General features: G+C 35.3%; 1 protein-coding gene across 1 annotated transcript in view; it reads right to left on the bottom strand.

Moving 5' to 3' along the window:
- Window positions 1–16050, bottom strand: part of LOC144440734 (xanthine dehydrogenase/oxidase-like) — a 42507-nt gene extending 26457 nt beyond the window's left edge. The window contains exons 1-10 of the mRNA XM_078130117.1: window positions 15984–16050; window positions 15241–15317; window positions 12956–13052; window positions 12568–12674; window positions 11037–11230; window positions 9416–9674; window positions 5043–5145; window positions 4669–4720; window positions 3813–3942; window positions 3384–3503 (exon numbers count right to left, since the gene is read on the bottom strand). Of these exons, the coding sequence (XP_077986243.1) occupies window positions 3384–3503; window positions 3813–3942; window positions 4669–4720; window positions 5043–5145; window positions 9416–9674; window positions 11037–11230; window positions 12568–12674; window positions 12956–13052; window positions 15241–15317; window positions 15984–16050 (1206 nt within the window). The remainder of the gene's footprint in view (window positions 1–3383; window positions 3504–3812; window positions 3943–4668; window positions 4721–5042; window positions 5146–9415; window positions 9675–11036; window positions 11231–12567; window positions 12675–12955; window positions 13053–15240; window positions 15318–15983) is intronic.
- Between the last annotated feature and the right edge of the window lie 1698 nt (window positions 16051–17748).

The raw sequence follows: 17748 nt of genomic DNA, 5'->3' as shown, positions 1-17748 counted from the left end.
ATTATTGGCATTTGGAGCTTGTATTCTCAAATTATTTATACAAATGACTGATTACAATACAAAAACACACTAGTAAACTATATCCATGCATGCACCGATTTGTGACATTCGAAGTATTTATTCCTAAAATGTAACCTAATTACTAGATACTGAAAATGATTATTTATAACAATAATAATCTTTATTCGTCCAAATAAATTTGGAAATTTGTGGAATGGTCGCCACAAGAGCAACGCCCTAATGTTGAAAGAGCAGGAGGAAACCGGAGTACCCGGAGAAAACCGGCAGGGTAAACTAAGCATCACCCTTCTTACCTACAGACCTGGTCAAATTTTAAATCAAACCCAGCCGACACATGGTTGGTTCGAACCCAGGCTGCAGAGGTAAGAGGCGTACGAGCTAACAGCTCGGCCACCGACAACCCTTATAGTCAAATTATATTATAAACATATGCACATTGCTATGGTTGATGTATGTGCCAAATTATATTGAATTTGAAAAGACATTAGTGCATTCGTAAGATAAACCCTAATTACCAAAAATCATCAGCTTAGGAAATGACACATTCAAACTACAAACTAAATTAACAAGCTTTCAAGTACACGTGCCGTTTGTTTTTTGCGTACTAAATTATAATTGGATTTGCAGTATATATTCCTAAGATTTAACCTAATTATCTAAAATCATTCATTAAGCAAATGACATATTCAAACTAAAAGCTTCATGAACAAGCTGCCCATTACATGTAAAATAAGATTCATTATATGTCACTTATATGGGACCACACCCTTATGCATTGTTTGAATGGAGAGAGTGATGATGTAGCAGTCCGTATATTACAGTACTGACCGAAATTGACCCGGAACTCTTTTTTTCATATTGACTTAATACAACATGGAACTATTTTGACATGCAGAAACAAAACGCACTTTTCTGTACATCAAATGAACATTTATTTGTGAGGAACACACGTTTATAAATGAAAATTCTACCGTAAAACATACTCTCGATACTAAAATGGCGTCGGAATTACTACTTTGCAACAATTTCAGTTCGTATAAACTTTATAACATGTGCAGTAACATAACATGTGTAGTGTCATTGTTGGAGTCGTCGCACTCCGCGACAATTCACGCTATTTGCAACGCGTGGTTTTTGGAAGAAAGGCAATCTTTTCAAAATAACCGATCCCATGACATATAATAAAAATATTATAGCCTTGATATTGGATTATACGTATATGCCCTCGGTGCCAGGATTTGATCAGCACTCCGTGTCATGCTGATCATATCCTTGCACCGCAGGTATATAATCCAATATCAAGGCAATAAAATATAATATTTGATGTGTGTCCTAGATTGTAGTGTATTGTAAGTATATATTTTAAAGATATAACCTAATTACTGAAAGTAATTAATTTTGCAAATGAGTCATTAAAACTAAAAGTTACACAATCAATTTATACCAGATTTAACTGAATGCCTCCCGTAAGGGAATCACTAATTATGCAAATAATTCATTAAACTAAAAAAAATATGGTAACAGGCTTTGTTTTGGGACAAGCGTGCTTTCTTAGGGTAATGTATGTGCCAAATTATACGGCATTGAAGAGTGCATGATACAGCTTAATTACTGAATATCTTTCATTATTCAAAATACTCATTAAAGGTAAAAGTTGTAGGAACAAACTTCATAGGACAGGTGCGTATTATTATGATTGATATATGTACCTTGAAAATAAATTTGAAGCTTGCATTTTTAAGATACAACCTAGTTACCTAAAATCATTAATTATGCAAATTTTTCATTAAAACTGACTGTCAGCTATATCAAATATTTCATAGGACATATCCGCTTTGTTATGGTTAATGTATGTACTAAATTATATTGAAATTCAAGTATGTAGTCTTACGATATAGCCTAATTACCGAAAATAATTAATTATGCAAATTATTTGTTAATGCTGTAAGGTACATTAACAAATTTTATAGGACAAATGTATGTTATGTTTATCGAATATATTAAATTATATTGAAATTGAAGTATGCAGTCTTAAGATATTTCTTAATTAGTTGATTTAGTTAATATGCAAATTTCTCTACTTAAACATTAACAGATCTGGCTCAAAACCTAACCAGGTCTAGCCATTACACTAAAAATCATACATTCCAAATTTCATTACAATTGAGCCAGCCGATTTTTAGAAAATTATGACACAGTCTCACACACGGACAGACAGACAGACCGATAGACAGACAGACAGACGGACAGACAGACACACAGACACATATTCCCCTTTATATACCTCCCATACCCTTACGGGGGGGGGGGTAAAATGGTATTGAATTTGAAGCTTGGGCATTAACATGTAGCCTAATTACTGAAATCAATTACACAAATGACTTATTAATACTCATGGCATGTGTAGCAAAATGCACTCACTTCTAGCCATTATGGTAAAATATGTATACCAAATTTCGTTTGCATTGAGAACGTCGTTTTTGACAAAACAATGACACAAACACACCATTCCTACACTAAAACGGATGGTAAAACGTTTGAAAATTCGGCAATATGTGTGGAAATTTGATCTCTGTTAAAGAGCTAAGAGCTATATTGAGCAATATTGCATTACAATTGTTGGGATATTGAAAGAATGTTGAATTTAGCCGAGCAGAAATAACCGCCATTTTGGAAAATCTGCCGACGGTCCTGAAGTAAAATGTAGGATTATCTTAATTGTCTTGAGCATGTCAGAAATGTACGGTGCTACATTGGAATTTCATTCAGCAACTCTGTGTATACATATGATTATACTTGACCTTCCTCTTACATGTACAATCACGTATGTAATTAATGAATTAATTAAATAATAAACTCCCGACATTTTTGCTCATAGAAACACCATCATTACCTAAGACAAGATTTCTTAAATGACTCTGAGGAGTAGTTGTCGTGTTCAAGGTCAATAAGTGACTTTTGTGGCTCCCTATTACAACATTTGTCGTTTGCGAAGAACACTAATGATGTTGCGGTTTCCATCGACGACAGTTTATAGTGCTTTGGCCGTTTTTCTCGTTGTCTGTTGTAACCAAAAATGATAGATTCAGCAATTTTTAAGATTTCACTACTTAGATTATAGAATTTGGAAGTGTGGGCAATTGGAAAACTGACACAAGCACCACAGTTATGCTTTTTAGCGACGTTTATGGGAAATATTGAGACCTGTAAAATTTCACGTGCACATTTTTACATAATGTAAAATATTCTTGTAAAGTAATCATGCACAGTTTACATTATAGCATAGTACATACTCAGTTGTTGTTTATGTTAGATTATGCTAACAATGTATCAATGGGTGCAGTGAGATTAACATATCTTACCTCTATGGAAAGAATACTGTCTAAGTCATCATATTCAACTCTAACAAGCTTTGCAGCTCGTCTTGCTGTTTGTCTGTCGGTTGCCAATATTCCTCCTATTATGGCACCAACACAGGTTACCTAAATAGAATGACATTGTCTTTTTAATAACAATTTCGAAGATATGGTCTTTTGGTGATATTATATACAAAAGGTGGTCATGTACAGCATATTAGTAACCTTTCATATAGACATCAAGAAAAAACAGATTATTCATTTGTATCCCCTTTCCCATTGGACTGATGTCTCCTGTTTATGGTTATCCATGTTTTAAACATAATAATATAGTAAGAAAATGCCAACGTCGTACCATCTATCTTTATATGTTCTGACGGCTTTAAAGTTTGAAGCAATCATATTCCTTCAACATCAAGCTGCGATGTAACTTACCTCATCGTCAGCCAGGCAGTAATTACAGAAATCTGGACCTTCAAATAACATATTGCAACCTGGTACATCATCTTTATCAATATAACATTTTACTCCATCAATTAACATTGCTTGACTGGGATCAACTGATCTGTAGTACACATAAATATTTTAAAGCAAATAATTATTTCAAAAATACACAAAAAATGTCTATATAGTTTCCGTCTCTATCCATCTCATGTCTGACTGTGTATGTATGTATGTACGTACGTACGTACGTACGTATGTATGTATGTATGTATGTATGTATGTATGTATGTATGTATGTATGTATGTATGTTCGAATGAATTATTTGTAAAACCATATATCACAGCCTGTAGGTAAAGTAAATTACAACAAAAAATTCATTTGCCATTTCAATCTCTGTTGGTGAAAAGAAAAATTTCGATTTCACCTTGAAGTAGGTGGTCGATTAAATGTCTAGGCTCATTATTAGAAAGCTAACCATTGATGATATGTTGGGGTAGACTTAAATAGTGTCGGCAATTAAAGTGTACATTTTACAGCAGATATGGCCACCATTTTGCAATAAAAGTCAATGTCACAAGGTTAAGTGACTTGCACATTTACCCTACAGTCGTTGAAACTTGCCAATGCATGTCAGAAATACACATTGTACAGTTTAACACTAGTATAATTATGTGACCTTTGAGATGAGTCAAGGTGAACGGTCAATGTGTCATTAGCAAGCTCAGTTTTTTGACAATTTCTCTCTCTCTCTCTCTCTCTCTCTCTCTCTCTCTCTCTCTCTCTCTCTCTCTCTCTCTCTCTCTCTCTCTCTCTCTCTCTCTCTCTCTCTCTCTCTCTCTCTCTCACCTTATCTTCGCATGTGGTCGACTACTTGTAACTAAAGCCAAAAACAGTTCATCTAAAATAGGGAACAATACCAATATATTATCAATAACGACGTCAAATATTATTATCATCTTCACCGCTACTACCACTTGAGACACTCCTACGCTTGCATTTATTGTAAAAAATAATGACGCCGAAGTAATCACATCTGTCTTTGTAAATATTCGAACAGATAGAGATCTTACCACCACACCAATCACCGCCACATACATCAGTACTCAGAAACACCATCACCACCCCCATCGTCATCATCATCGTTCTCATCAATTAATCACTAGTATACTATCCGTGATTGTTAGTTTGTGATATTAAAATTACGGCTAATAAATACTTGCCATGCCTGGGCGGAAGATCATCAAGATATAATGCTTCACCAGTTGCTTGTTGGGAGGAAGACATATGTCGAATTGGTTTTCCCACCGATCCTTTACAACATTCCTTAGCAGCATTATGTAAAGACAAGAATACATTTCAATTCATTAATGGTTATTCTTTTACACTGCAATCAGTGATACTGACTCCGCCCAATTTAGCTACGTTGACATAGTTTTGAATGTGCCTTTTAATATAATCATACTGCACAGACATATTGTGACCATGGAATATCAGGAAGACCTAGTTTAGAATACTTATGAAAATAAACTCTAATAATGAATGATTCATGTTTTCTATTAGGAATGAAAAATATGTGTGTGTGTGTCTGTCCGTCTGTATGTCTGTCTGTCTATATGTCTGCCTGTATGTCTGTCTGTCTGTCTGTCTGTCTGTCTGTCTGTCTGTGTGTGTGTGTGCCTGTTTGTGTCTGTGTACGGGGAGTGTGCCTGTCTGCCTGTCTGTATCATAATTTTCTCAAAAAACGCTGGTTCAATTCAAACGAATTTGGTTCACATATAATTTTGGGTACGTGCTAAAAACAACTGAATAGGTTTTGGTAAACGAGCTATTTATGTAATTAATGGTTTTCGATAATTAGGGTTATATCTTAAGAATGCACTCTTCATATTTAATATAACTTGAAACATACATTTGTGATACCAAAGTATATCTGTCCTGAAAATATTGTTGATGAAGGATTTAGTTTTGATCAGTTGCTCACATATTTGTGTTTGCAAATTTATTTAAACTCTCCATATGGTTTGACCTATCCTAATTTGAATATTGCCTATCGACCTCATTGCATGTTGGTCATTCAACGCCACGAAAAATCAAACCACATCTATGGATAATCTTTCTTGAGAAGATAAATTCATACAATCTCTCACTATTTCATTCTCAAATATAATTGAAAATATTTCAGTTTTGAAACGGTGTGGCAAGTCATGCCACAATAGCTTACTGAAGATGCTCGTTCTATCATACGCGCCCATTTTATTGAGGCTATGTCAGCATTGTGTGATGATTACACGGACGCTTCCTTGCTGTATAGCCCCGCAAATCATATATTGATTAAAGTTCAAGGTAAATCTTTATTATTATTAATTGTTCGGCAAATACAGTGCGTATTTAGAATGAATAAACATTACAACAGGAAATATTTCAAGTTGTCAACTTACATATATACGGTCCATGCTAAAGAAAATAGGTAGGTCGTGTCTATGTTGGAATTTGTATGGCGGGCAAAGTGGGTTCATATTGCTTTGAAAAACCCACACAAAATATTGATGTAGTAACTAATGGATATACAATGTCATGTGTGGTAGCATAGAACTGATCTTTGGAACAAGGCGCAAAGGAATAACAAGCTAAACGTTTGCCCTTATGGAAGGCATTCAGTTTACACCTGGTTACCTTTGAGATCAGTTTCTATTATAAATCTCAGTATCTTTGGAATTGAAAAATAGCTACTTGCATGATGTAAATGTGTATAAATTCAACATACATATATACAGTAAGCAAGTCACCTTGGTGATTTAACGTCAAGGTCAAAGAGGTAGGTTAAATAATTGTTAAATGGGAATATTTGATGTAGTGTTTTGAATTTATTTATTTACGTTTAATTTCTGTGAAAATCACAGAGGGAGCACTATACTATAATTTAGGAAAGTTTAGAAAATGAATTTTTTGAAGAAGTTCGCCCGAAATTTCAAAAGCAAGATGAAAGCTTTTGAACACTGCCAACATATTACAACCATAACTAGTTGTATAAAGAGAAGTTTCATATATTTGATCTTGTAAAGATGAGAAATTACGGCCTGAAAGAGTCTGAATACACTAAAATTGGAGACTCTATGACTGTGACTTCCATGAAAGATGAACATTTCCCTGTCTCAGGCTCTCCCCATACCTTTTACTGTCAAAATGCTAGTACTAAATAAAACAATTCAGCCTACATAGTTGCTAATAATGATGTTGTCCAGTAGACGTTGGAAATTATAGCCTGAAAAGATCTGATTAGCCTAAAATAGTGTCTTTAAAGAAAATCAATATTAAAACCATCTCCTGGGGAAACACCCCTGGCCCCATTAGAGGTGGCCATATTCCCACCTCACGTTGAAATTGAACATAAAACAAAATTCAAGCCTATGTAGTCACTAAATACATGGTGGTAAGTTGCCTTGTACAGCTGAGAAATTATTACCCAATATTTCTAAATAGCATACAAGTGGCTTTCAGTGTCAAGGGACTCCCCCCACCCCCATGAAATTTGTACATATTCCCATATTAAGCGTCAAGCTCTTCCGCCTATTTCTTACTGTCAAGACGCTATTAGTATTAAGCTTAAGTATTATTTCAACCCCAATTATTCGATAATTATGAATTGAATACTATTTACATAAAATATTTGTAATGATAATCGTGTTTATTTGAATATCAATCAACATAATAGGGGTAGTTTGTAATGCTGAGCTCAAAAAAGGGGATAATTTTATGAACATACATTGTCATGGTAAATAACAAAATCAACATAATATGCGGATTATTTCTTCCAAATTTTGACATAAAACATTATGAGAAAAGATTTAAAAAATAAATAAATAAATAAATAAAGCGATTGTAGGAGTGCGGATTTAAAAATTAAGTCCGAATTCTATATCAGATTTTCCATAGAAAAACAATGGACGTGTTCTTTTATGACAACTGAACTTTGCTCACGTTCAACTTTTTCAAATGCGCACCAATTTTAAAATTCGTAAGTAGAGACCAAAGGGGTTTTGTAAAAAATCTTTTGGTTTTAGATTTTCCATTTCTTAAATTCTTTTCTGGAAAATTATGTGCTATCGCTGACTATTTTGAAAAAAAAACTCATTAAGAAAACCATTGTAAGGACTAATGTGTAAACCGGCACATTTTCCCGTGTACATCTACATAAATACGGACTTCTAACTTTTTTATTCTGTAAGTGTTACACGTAATACATACATACTGACCTAGCATTTGCTTTCACAAAAAATAATCTTTAATTTCATGAAAGCTGTGTCGCAAATAAAAGCGAGAATTTCGAGTTATTACGTATATTTTAGTTTAATACCCTCCAAAAATAATGCTATCAACAGGTCAACGATATGTGTTCCATGGTTGCTCATTACAGTCAGTACACTGCGCTCATGTCAGAAAAAAAATCCATATTCTTTTCATTATTTTATGACAGCTAAACTTCACTCAGCTCATGTTCAACTTTTTCAAATGCACACCAATAGGTCTGGAAAATCGTAAGTAGCGACCAAAGGGCCAAGGGGTTTTGTCTACCGTAGGTGTCAATCAAATATTGGTGCCTAAATGCTTCGCGGAATACTGGACAAATTAAAGCTTCGCTGGGCCGTAGTGCTAGTGCCAATTTAGTCATAAATAAAATAATATTGTTATACTTTTATTCATATACATTGCAAGTACTAAGCTCCCAATTGTTACAACTTGAATCCGTTCGTCTACGATCTGATGTCGGCGGTTGTATACTATACTCTATTATAATGTATGGGTGGGTGGATGGGGGGGAGAGGTCATCATGGGGGTTAAGTGCTGATAACTTTCGCCTCTCCTCTTACCTATTCAAAAAATGCCTTTTTGAGATATTGGCTGTATTTCTACTCCCACTCACCAATACGTAACCACTCCCGTTGAACCATTGAAACAAAGAGTTTACGAACAGATGTTCTATGAGACCTTCAAAAAGAAGGGGGTCATTTCATTGCATCTGAAACAACAAACGGTGCATAAGGCTTCCCTGTGACTGATAATTCTGCAAAAATGTGTTTTCATAATATAATTTTCCTTTTCAATAAATGCTAGAATTTTGATTGTGAGAACATTAACTTTCAATTTGAAATAATTTCTCGGGACTGTCGCGTACAGGGTGTGCCTATGGCGTCAATCTTATTGTTCTGTTATATTTTTTCTTAAATTAACCCCATATTTTCTAAACTAGCGATGATCAGACTCAAACTTCTATTCAACGTTACAAGAAACCATACGACTTCCGCTCTAATATTTCAAATACTTTGTAGTTAGAGGTGCACATTCAACATAATTGATTTAAGACTGACTGACACAGACTCGCTGACTGACTTACTGGCTGGCTGACTGACTGACTGACTAACTGACTGACTGACCTACTGAATGTCTGTCAGTCTATCTGTCTGTCTGTCTGTCTGTCTGTCTGTCTGTCTGTCTGTCTGTCTGTCTGTCTGTCTGAGAGGTGATGTAATAATCCATTTCAGTCATTGTTTAATTAGAGTGACATAAGAGAGTGGTATAACCCAATAAAACATACCTGCCATTTCTGGCTACCATTCATCGGCGGACAGTCGTTCAAAGTCATCTTCATGGATGGTAAACTGTTATTATTGAATCTCTCTTGCTTGACATAGTGATAGAATTTGAAGAAATAACTTCTCATTGCAGCAAGTTTGAAATCTCTAGCTTGCTCCATGTTGAAACTGTTTTTTGCAGCTGTCTTTGAAATTCGAACATCACTGGAGACATGTTGCAAGATGTTGAACACATCTTGAAGAATAGATTCGTCCCATTGTCTATACGAAAAAGTAGCAAAAGTTCACCATGTGCAATCGTGGCTAGCTTGAGTTAATTTCATAGTTTCTTTAGTTCATCGCAATATAATTTTCGTCTTCACTTATAAGACGAGTACATTACTTGGTTCCTAAACCAAAACGCAACTCAATATGTTGTGAGGGCTCTTCGTTATCAGTTCAAATCACGTTTGCTCACCAGTTTTGGTGTTTGTTCAAATATTTATGAAAATTTGATTTGGAAACCGGTTGCACTTGACTGTGGATGTACATTAGTCTGTGTTATGGGAGAATGCTACAGAAGTGATTGAAATAAGATGGTCGCTTGGCGAGTAGATCTAGACCTTCAGCAAGACCTATGTAGTAAAAGCACACGTACACGGCGACAAGTCTTGTTCGTAACATTAATCTTCTAACAAAGGTGATTTCCAAAATATGTATCCTATAATTTCGTTGAAATATGTGCTAGGTGAATATGAAAAGTAGGTTCATAAACTTAGGAACTTTTTGAGGCCAGTGGTATTCGCCTTCTTGTACTTCAACCACTAACTGAACAGCCTGAATTGGAAGTCATAAGAGGAGTCTTGGCTACCAAAAGACTAGTTTAGCAGTTTCTTCAAAAAATACCTGTCATGTGAATATTATATTGGGGGGGGGGGGTCATCATGTTTTATAATTAAGTGATAGGGGGGTCAGCCTGTTTTTGGTTTTATAGATAGGGGGTGGGGCAGTGACTTTTTGTCGGCCCGATTTAAGAATCCACCTCCTCCCCCCAAGCTGGAGAAACTGACCGGTCCCTAAATCCAATTCATGTGTTTACTTGCTTTGTTTGTAACGGATTCAGTGTGTCCACTGTCTGATATCGCCAGTTGTAATTTAGTTTCTTATCTAACATTGACTACTGATCCTGCCTCTAATGTTACACAATGTAAGTCTTTGTTCTCACAAACTATATTCGCTACTTTCACAGCCAGGCAAGATTTATAAGTCGTTGTTTTCTAGATCTGTACATATCATTCCAAGCGTGTCCATACAAAGACAAAATCAAAATTTGGCTACAAGAATCCAAACCTTTTTCAGTTTTCAGTGCACGCATAATGCCTCGACATCGGGCATTTCCATGATATACTTGAGACAACCTGATTGGTTGCAGTGTCGATGTTCAAAGCCATGTTATAAATAATGCTTGAATGAACCACGGCCTCCTGTTGGGTATGATTTGGACAGTGCCGTAAGGAGGCATGTGTTTTATGACGTTGTATCTGTAGAACACCATGTAAACATCCAACACGTCTTTTTTTGGGGTTTTTTAATAGATATATTGAATACTAGGATTATAGCACCAAGCACTATGGGAATGCTTACCTCCCTTTGAGCGTTCTCCCACTATCTCGGATTTTATTAGATCCAGTTTGTCCAATTCCTCCAAATGTTATATTCATATCATGAATGATATCTTCTCCCGGAATGAATCGAACTCTCATTCCAGCACTTATGACATCAAGTTCAATGTCTCTTCTATGTGGAGTGTAAATACGATAAGACTTGAAATATTCGTCCTGTTCAAAACACAAAGAAAACGATCGCGTTGTTTTATGGCTTACGAGAACTATCCATGGACTTATTCAGTATCAACGAACAAAGATGGCCGTGGTTAGATTAATAGTTGCTAATTCAATAAATATTTGGTTCATGAGGGTGATTCAAAATAGACAAACCTCACAATTAACCTAAATGGTCCTTTACAGGGTAATCAGGGTAATCTGCACCAGGAAATGTAAGCATTATCATAAACTTTAGGTTTTCGGAGGGTAATTTAACGATTTAACATTATACACGATTACTGAGAAAAAAAAAGCTATTTGAACTTAATCCTTGTTTAGGGATTTTAGTGTGGGCCCCACACCCCACTCCCGTGGGTACGACTGGACAGGTCTGGTAGGGGTGTGTGGCCAATGCTGTCAACCCCAGACACCATTTTCGACCAATTTCGACCCAAAACCAATACCACATTTTAGACCGTTCGATTTTTTAGAAGACCCCATTTTAGACTAATGTTGAACGCATGGTTGAACTATGAATGCAGTGTTGCACATGCGCCGTTAATGTAACATTGCATTATGGGCCGATATCTAAGCACAAGCATTTCAGGGAGTATGCATGCTATCTCATAGTCACCGATATGGAAACGTGAACCAGTGAATTAGCAGGGTAAAATTCCCGTGGAAAGTTACCGGGTATAATATAATTCCCGGAAATTCCGAACTAGTCGAGAATTTATTAAAGAGTTCCTTCCAGGACCCCATTTTAGACCAAACAAAATTAAAATTTGTGAAAAGTAGCCCCCATATTAGACTCATCAGCTCTAAAAGTACCCATTTTAGACTAAAGGGCGAAAACGTCTACCCCAAATGGTGGAACATGTACTTATACCCAATAGGTGGGAGTAACCCCCCCCCCTCCCCCCCCGGCCACACCGCTTCATTGGAGCAAGCTGAAGTGCATATGCCATAGGTAAACAACAAAATCATCTCCATAATTCCTGTGTGCAAATATTACCTCTAGGGAAAAATCTATAATGTATCCATTGTTGGCCTATGGCATATGTATTTCTGCTGACTCCTCTCAAATTTAGAAAAGTTAAATTGGACGTCAGGTCACATTTTACCCAACATACAATCGTTGATGTCTGGCGCCTCTCATCCTTTCTATTTACTTACGGCTCTCTTACTTGGGTATTTTGTCATACTCATTCAGAATTCTCATATATGAATACTTTTACGTTCTGCATACTAAAAAAGTACTAATATGAATACATTATATGCCAATCTGCCTGTTCACAACCTAGATATGCATAAGTTCGCAAATGTCTAGCATTACATATTCCTCTACTTACCACTTTAGTCAATGGAATCGAAATAAAGCCCAAGATTTCTCGTTGTTCAAGATCGACTGCCCTCTCATGCACGCGAAACTTTTCCAAAGGGATTGTTCTTTCAACTCCTGTATAAAAAGAATAAGCAATCAAACCAGCCAGCAAATGTTTGGGTCATCGACCGTTAATGATGTATATCTTACTTGGTGAGGATATTTTTACTTGTGCAGCACCATGAATACATGAACAATATTATCACAACTGCCACCCTAAATTCAGTACAGCCTTCACCTCTAGACTATCACCACCCTCCCTCACCAACACCATCACCACCACCACCACCACAACTACCCTTACCCTACCACCATCACTACTGCCACCACCATCACCAAATGTTGATGAACAGTACCTCTAGGTCCAATTATTGTGATGTAGCACTCTGCAGCTATAAGTGATGGCAGAACATCTGATGTTAACAAGGCTGCAACAATATGGCCACCAATTGTCTGGATAATAATTTATAGATTGCCTTTGTTACAGAAAATAGATCACACTCTATATATGAATATATATATATAAGTATATATAAGTAAAATATATATAAGAATAAGGATGTAATAAGTCGTTTCTCAGAGTTTCACCCTTCGAGCGATCTTCAGACAACGAAATTGGGATTGTCAAGGTCGGTACATACATACATACATACATACATACATACATACATACATACATACATACATACATACATACATACATCGGTACAAAGATTGTTCGAAGCGTAACAATCCCAATTTATTTGTCTGAAGATCGTTCGAAGTGTGAAACTCTGAGTAACGACTTATTACATCCTTATTCTTTTGTTGTGACCATTATATATATATATATATATATATATATATATATATATATATATATATATATATATATATATATATATATATATATATATATATATATAATGGTCTCAACAAAACTCAACTCAAATGATTTACACAAGTTCTCACTAGCTAGCAGAGCTTTCTTATTTTTACTTAGATGTGACAATTTAAAGTTTGTTTTCCTACATGTGCAATATACCTTGTTCATTTAAACATGACTATATGAAGAAATTAGTGCCATAAGGGCATAACTCCAAAAATGTCATTTTGATAAGAAGATAAAACAAAGAAGTATTTCCAGCACTAGGCCCTTGTGACTTCACGTCAATTTTACATGAAATTTTTAACGCACTATATGCCTTCAACCAGAACATTTTTGTGGTGAGATAAGAGAAGACAGGAAACTATGGGAAAATTGGGGCTTTTGAGACATGTCATTTTTAGAAAATAACAAAAATCAATGTTTTTTCACTAGGTCTTTTTGCCAACTTTCTTTCTAAGTTTTCACCTACATAAAGGGAGAACTTTCATAAGATGAGGACATAATTATGTTCTTTAAATTGAAGAAAAATCACGAAAATATGGACTTATGTCACTAACTCCTTGAGAACATACATTTAGAGTAAAGTTTGTATTTTGAACATCATATATATGTTATATACCAAACTAATCACAAAGAAAGTTTCTTCCATTAATTTAATAGTGTATTTATTGAAGTACTTGTGAAAACCTTCAATAACAATCGCCAAAAAAATCGACTAAAATAACATAAATGACGTGGAACATAATTTAAACACCAAAACAATAAAAAATAAATAAATCCAGCGTGTGACTATTATACTCCTATAACGTACAGCGGTTCAAAAGTGACCTATTATTTTGACCAAGCGCTCCAAGTTGTTTGTCTTTCAAAGAAAACAAAATACATTTTTCATCCATAAGGCATCTTTAAGGATATGATTTCGTTCATGCAATGATTTGTAGGCTATGCAAATGGCTGTACAGCTAAAGTGGAATGTTTTTGAAAAGACAGCTAGCCATTATTTCTATCTTTTATTTTGTTACAAACATTCCCCACACGTGTTGACAGTTGTTGAACAAATAAAACCTATATACGTGCAATGTTGTGCATACATTATTAATAACAAGTGCAACAGTCTTTTAAAGCTTGTTGATAGCGTGATCTTAATTATGTATTTGCGTAATTCATTATTTCCGTAATATATCAAGTGTACAACCTTGTGAGGTAGTTGACCTTACCGAGGGCATTCAGTTTATATGTTTTTATTTCATTGCATGTCGTAGGCGAATAAGCATGTTAAAGTCGTGAATGTAACGCACTGTAAGCATTAGGGTTACACTGGACTGACCTAAATTAGATGCACCTTTCGAACAATATCAATAGCATTCCCTTCAAGTTTATTCTACGAATGACTTCTTTTTTACACCACAAAGTAATATTTCACTTTATATAGTTGTGTCATAAAAGTAAACATGTAGATCGATTACCTTGTTTGGCACTACTAAAGTAAAGTACTCGGGTACATTGCATTCAGATTAGTATATTACATGTTAGTCTACTCTCAGTCTTGTTATTCATAATATGAACGTATATGAACGTATTCTTGCAAATTTTAAAATGAATATGAAAAATATAACTATACGTGTCGTAATACAAACTAAATAATATAATTTTCAAAAAACTACAATATAGAATGTGATTCTAAATCAGATACACAATATACAGTTTTCGGACAGGTTCATATAATTCGACAATTATTATTATCGTATAAAAGAAAGTAATATCAACACTTACAGCAGTGTTTCTTGTTTGGGGTCCGCCAATATACATCAGCATTTCCTTAAGTGATTTCAGAACTTGAGTTGAAGCCTCTGTAACGTAGGAAATGTCAATACAGTTGGAAATATCTTATTCTATTTAAATGCTGATATGGTTAAACGTCTCTTCTGTTTCTATTTGGAAGTTGAATTTGTCAGCAATATGTCATAGTTGCCAAGTAGCAGCAATGGTGGTGACGGTAACAATACCACGTGTAAGTAGCAGAAAGCCACAAAACGTTTCATTCACAACACCTACGATAGCCCTACAGAACAGGGTCGAACATCATATTTGTTTGTAGCTAGAACCTGTCATCAGCTCATGTAGAGTATAAGGTGAAAGGAGGAATGTCTGAAGCGAACAACATCAAATCGGCCACATCTCAGTGGATTCCAGTATGAATCTCTTGAAATCGTAACCTATTGTGTTCTAAATATTGATAAACCCAGTCACAAGGACAGTTTTAACAACAGTGATCTTGTGGAGGATCGGATCAAACCAAATTACTTGGTGGTAGAAATCATGAGTCAATCACTGGTTAGTTGAAAGAGAGAAGCTGATGTCACACTACCACAGCACGCATCGATCAGACTCTATAGCAGAATTGATTCACGATATGATAAATTGACTAACAGAATTACATTCCGAGATAACCAAGTAGAATTCACAAAAGAAAACAAAAGTTGTGTCATATTCTTTATCTAATATGTATTCCTTACCTGGTAAAGTCGTCATTAGTTTATCGAAGGTACCAATGGCAGTTGCCATGGTTACTGCACTTCCCATGATGATACTATCACGTAAGATAGTTATTTGGCAGAGTTCAGGTACATGAGATACCTGTATCATGCATACAGGACTCGATTTTTGTAACATTGTATTCAATCCTGTGAAAAACAATCACAATTATTACTCCTCATTAACACAGTAACTTTTCATATTTGCATACATTGTCTGAATGCTTGTTTACTTGACTATTAATCACTAGTACTGTTATCATCAATAAAGTGCACTTTCGTAAACTTTGGGTTCTGCAGTCATTTCATGATTTTTCAGCAAACTTGCATTAATTTTAGCGAGTGCCGAGAAATAACGTCTTGCTTAGTTGTAATCAATTTTGTTATCAATGGTGGAGTTTTAGTCCTCTCTATGGACACATAATATCTCCAGTAGTGAGAAGACAGGCATTTCTAATAGCAAATCTAGAACATACTAGAAATTCATGATAAAAGTAATATGATAGGAATCATGACCTGCGAGGTATTTTCACAAGTGGTTGTAAAGGTCTCTGCGGCTGTACTTTCACAAGCGTAGTAAGCGACAGTACAGCTGCAAAACACTGCAAGCACGTGTGCAAATACCCATACAGTAACTCATGTGGACGAGGTTCTGTTATTATCATATAATATGTTTATCCAAAACAGCAAATTTCTATACAAATTACACTGTGCGATCGTGCGCTTAGGTGTCCTTTGAATGGCTGCGCCTTCATTTGCATAATTTTCATTTGCGTGCAGGAATGCACTATTGCTTTCTATATTTCAGTGCAGTAAAGATACCACTAATATGCGATCGCATCTGTGCAGGTACATGTAATCTATTTTACATATATAACAATAAGCACTTTAGGTAAGAGGAGGTGTTCTGTTAAATTACCAGTAACTGGAAAGGGTATTTCTGAGAAGACAATTTAATTTATATCCAACTTGAAAGTCCAAACGTAGATTCAACTCTTGGCTGTTATTTTCATGATTATCGTGCCACGATGATGATTACTGATTATCTTTAATTATCCTATAAACCTACCAATATCGTTGTTTCCCGCCACTAATTTAGCTCCGGGGTATCTGCTTCTTAACTGAAGCAAGACATCAAGCGATGTCGGACGAATCCATCCAGTGCGTTTACCGAAGAAAAATACCGTCTCTGTGTGTAAGTCTTCATTCGTCTATTTTGAATGAAAAGCAATACGTTAGTCGTTATTTTTTTCAGAATCTATTGATGTTTACAAGGAGTACGAATGAGGCTAATTTATATATAGGTCTTCTTAGAAAATGCAGAGAATTCCATTCTTATGATAGTGTAATGGAAATTCTAGCTCAGACGAGACGCAGGGGCATCACAAACAATGCAAGCGCAATTGTTTCAAAGCTATATGATGATCTTAACTTTGTGTAGTTTCCATAATTGTCTCGCCCAATTGGCCAAGGGTACAGTACCCAGATGGTGTGAAGTACTTTACAAGGATCATTCTGATTGGTTGAATATGAATTTTGTTTTTAAAAGATGTAGTCTGTTTGGTTAATGATTACAAAGATAAAATATGTATGTTTCCAATAGGTTACTACTTTGTAATTGCTTCAAGTCAATCCACAGGTTTATGGGAAAAGAAGTTGTTAGAACAAGGTGTCAGAAGTGGGGATTCGGTGAAAACATTTACTCACTAATTCGAACCGATTTCTACAAACATCCATTGGCTGCCGA

This window comes from Glandiceps talaboti, chromosome 10 (assembly GCF_964340395.1).
Source record: "Glandiceps talaboti chromosome 10, keGlaTala1.1, whole genome shotgun sequence".
Lineage (NCBI taxonomy): Eukaryota > Metazoa > Hemichordata > Enteropneusta > Spengelidae > Glandiceps > Glandiceps talaboti.
This window is presented reverse-complemented; position numbering and strand designations above follow the sequence as displayed.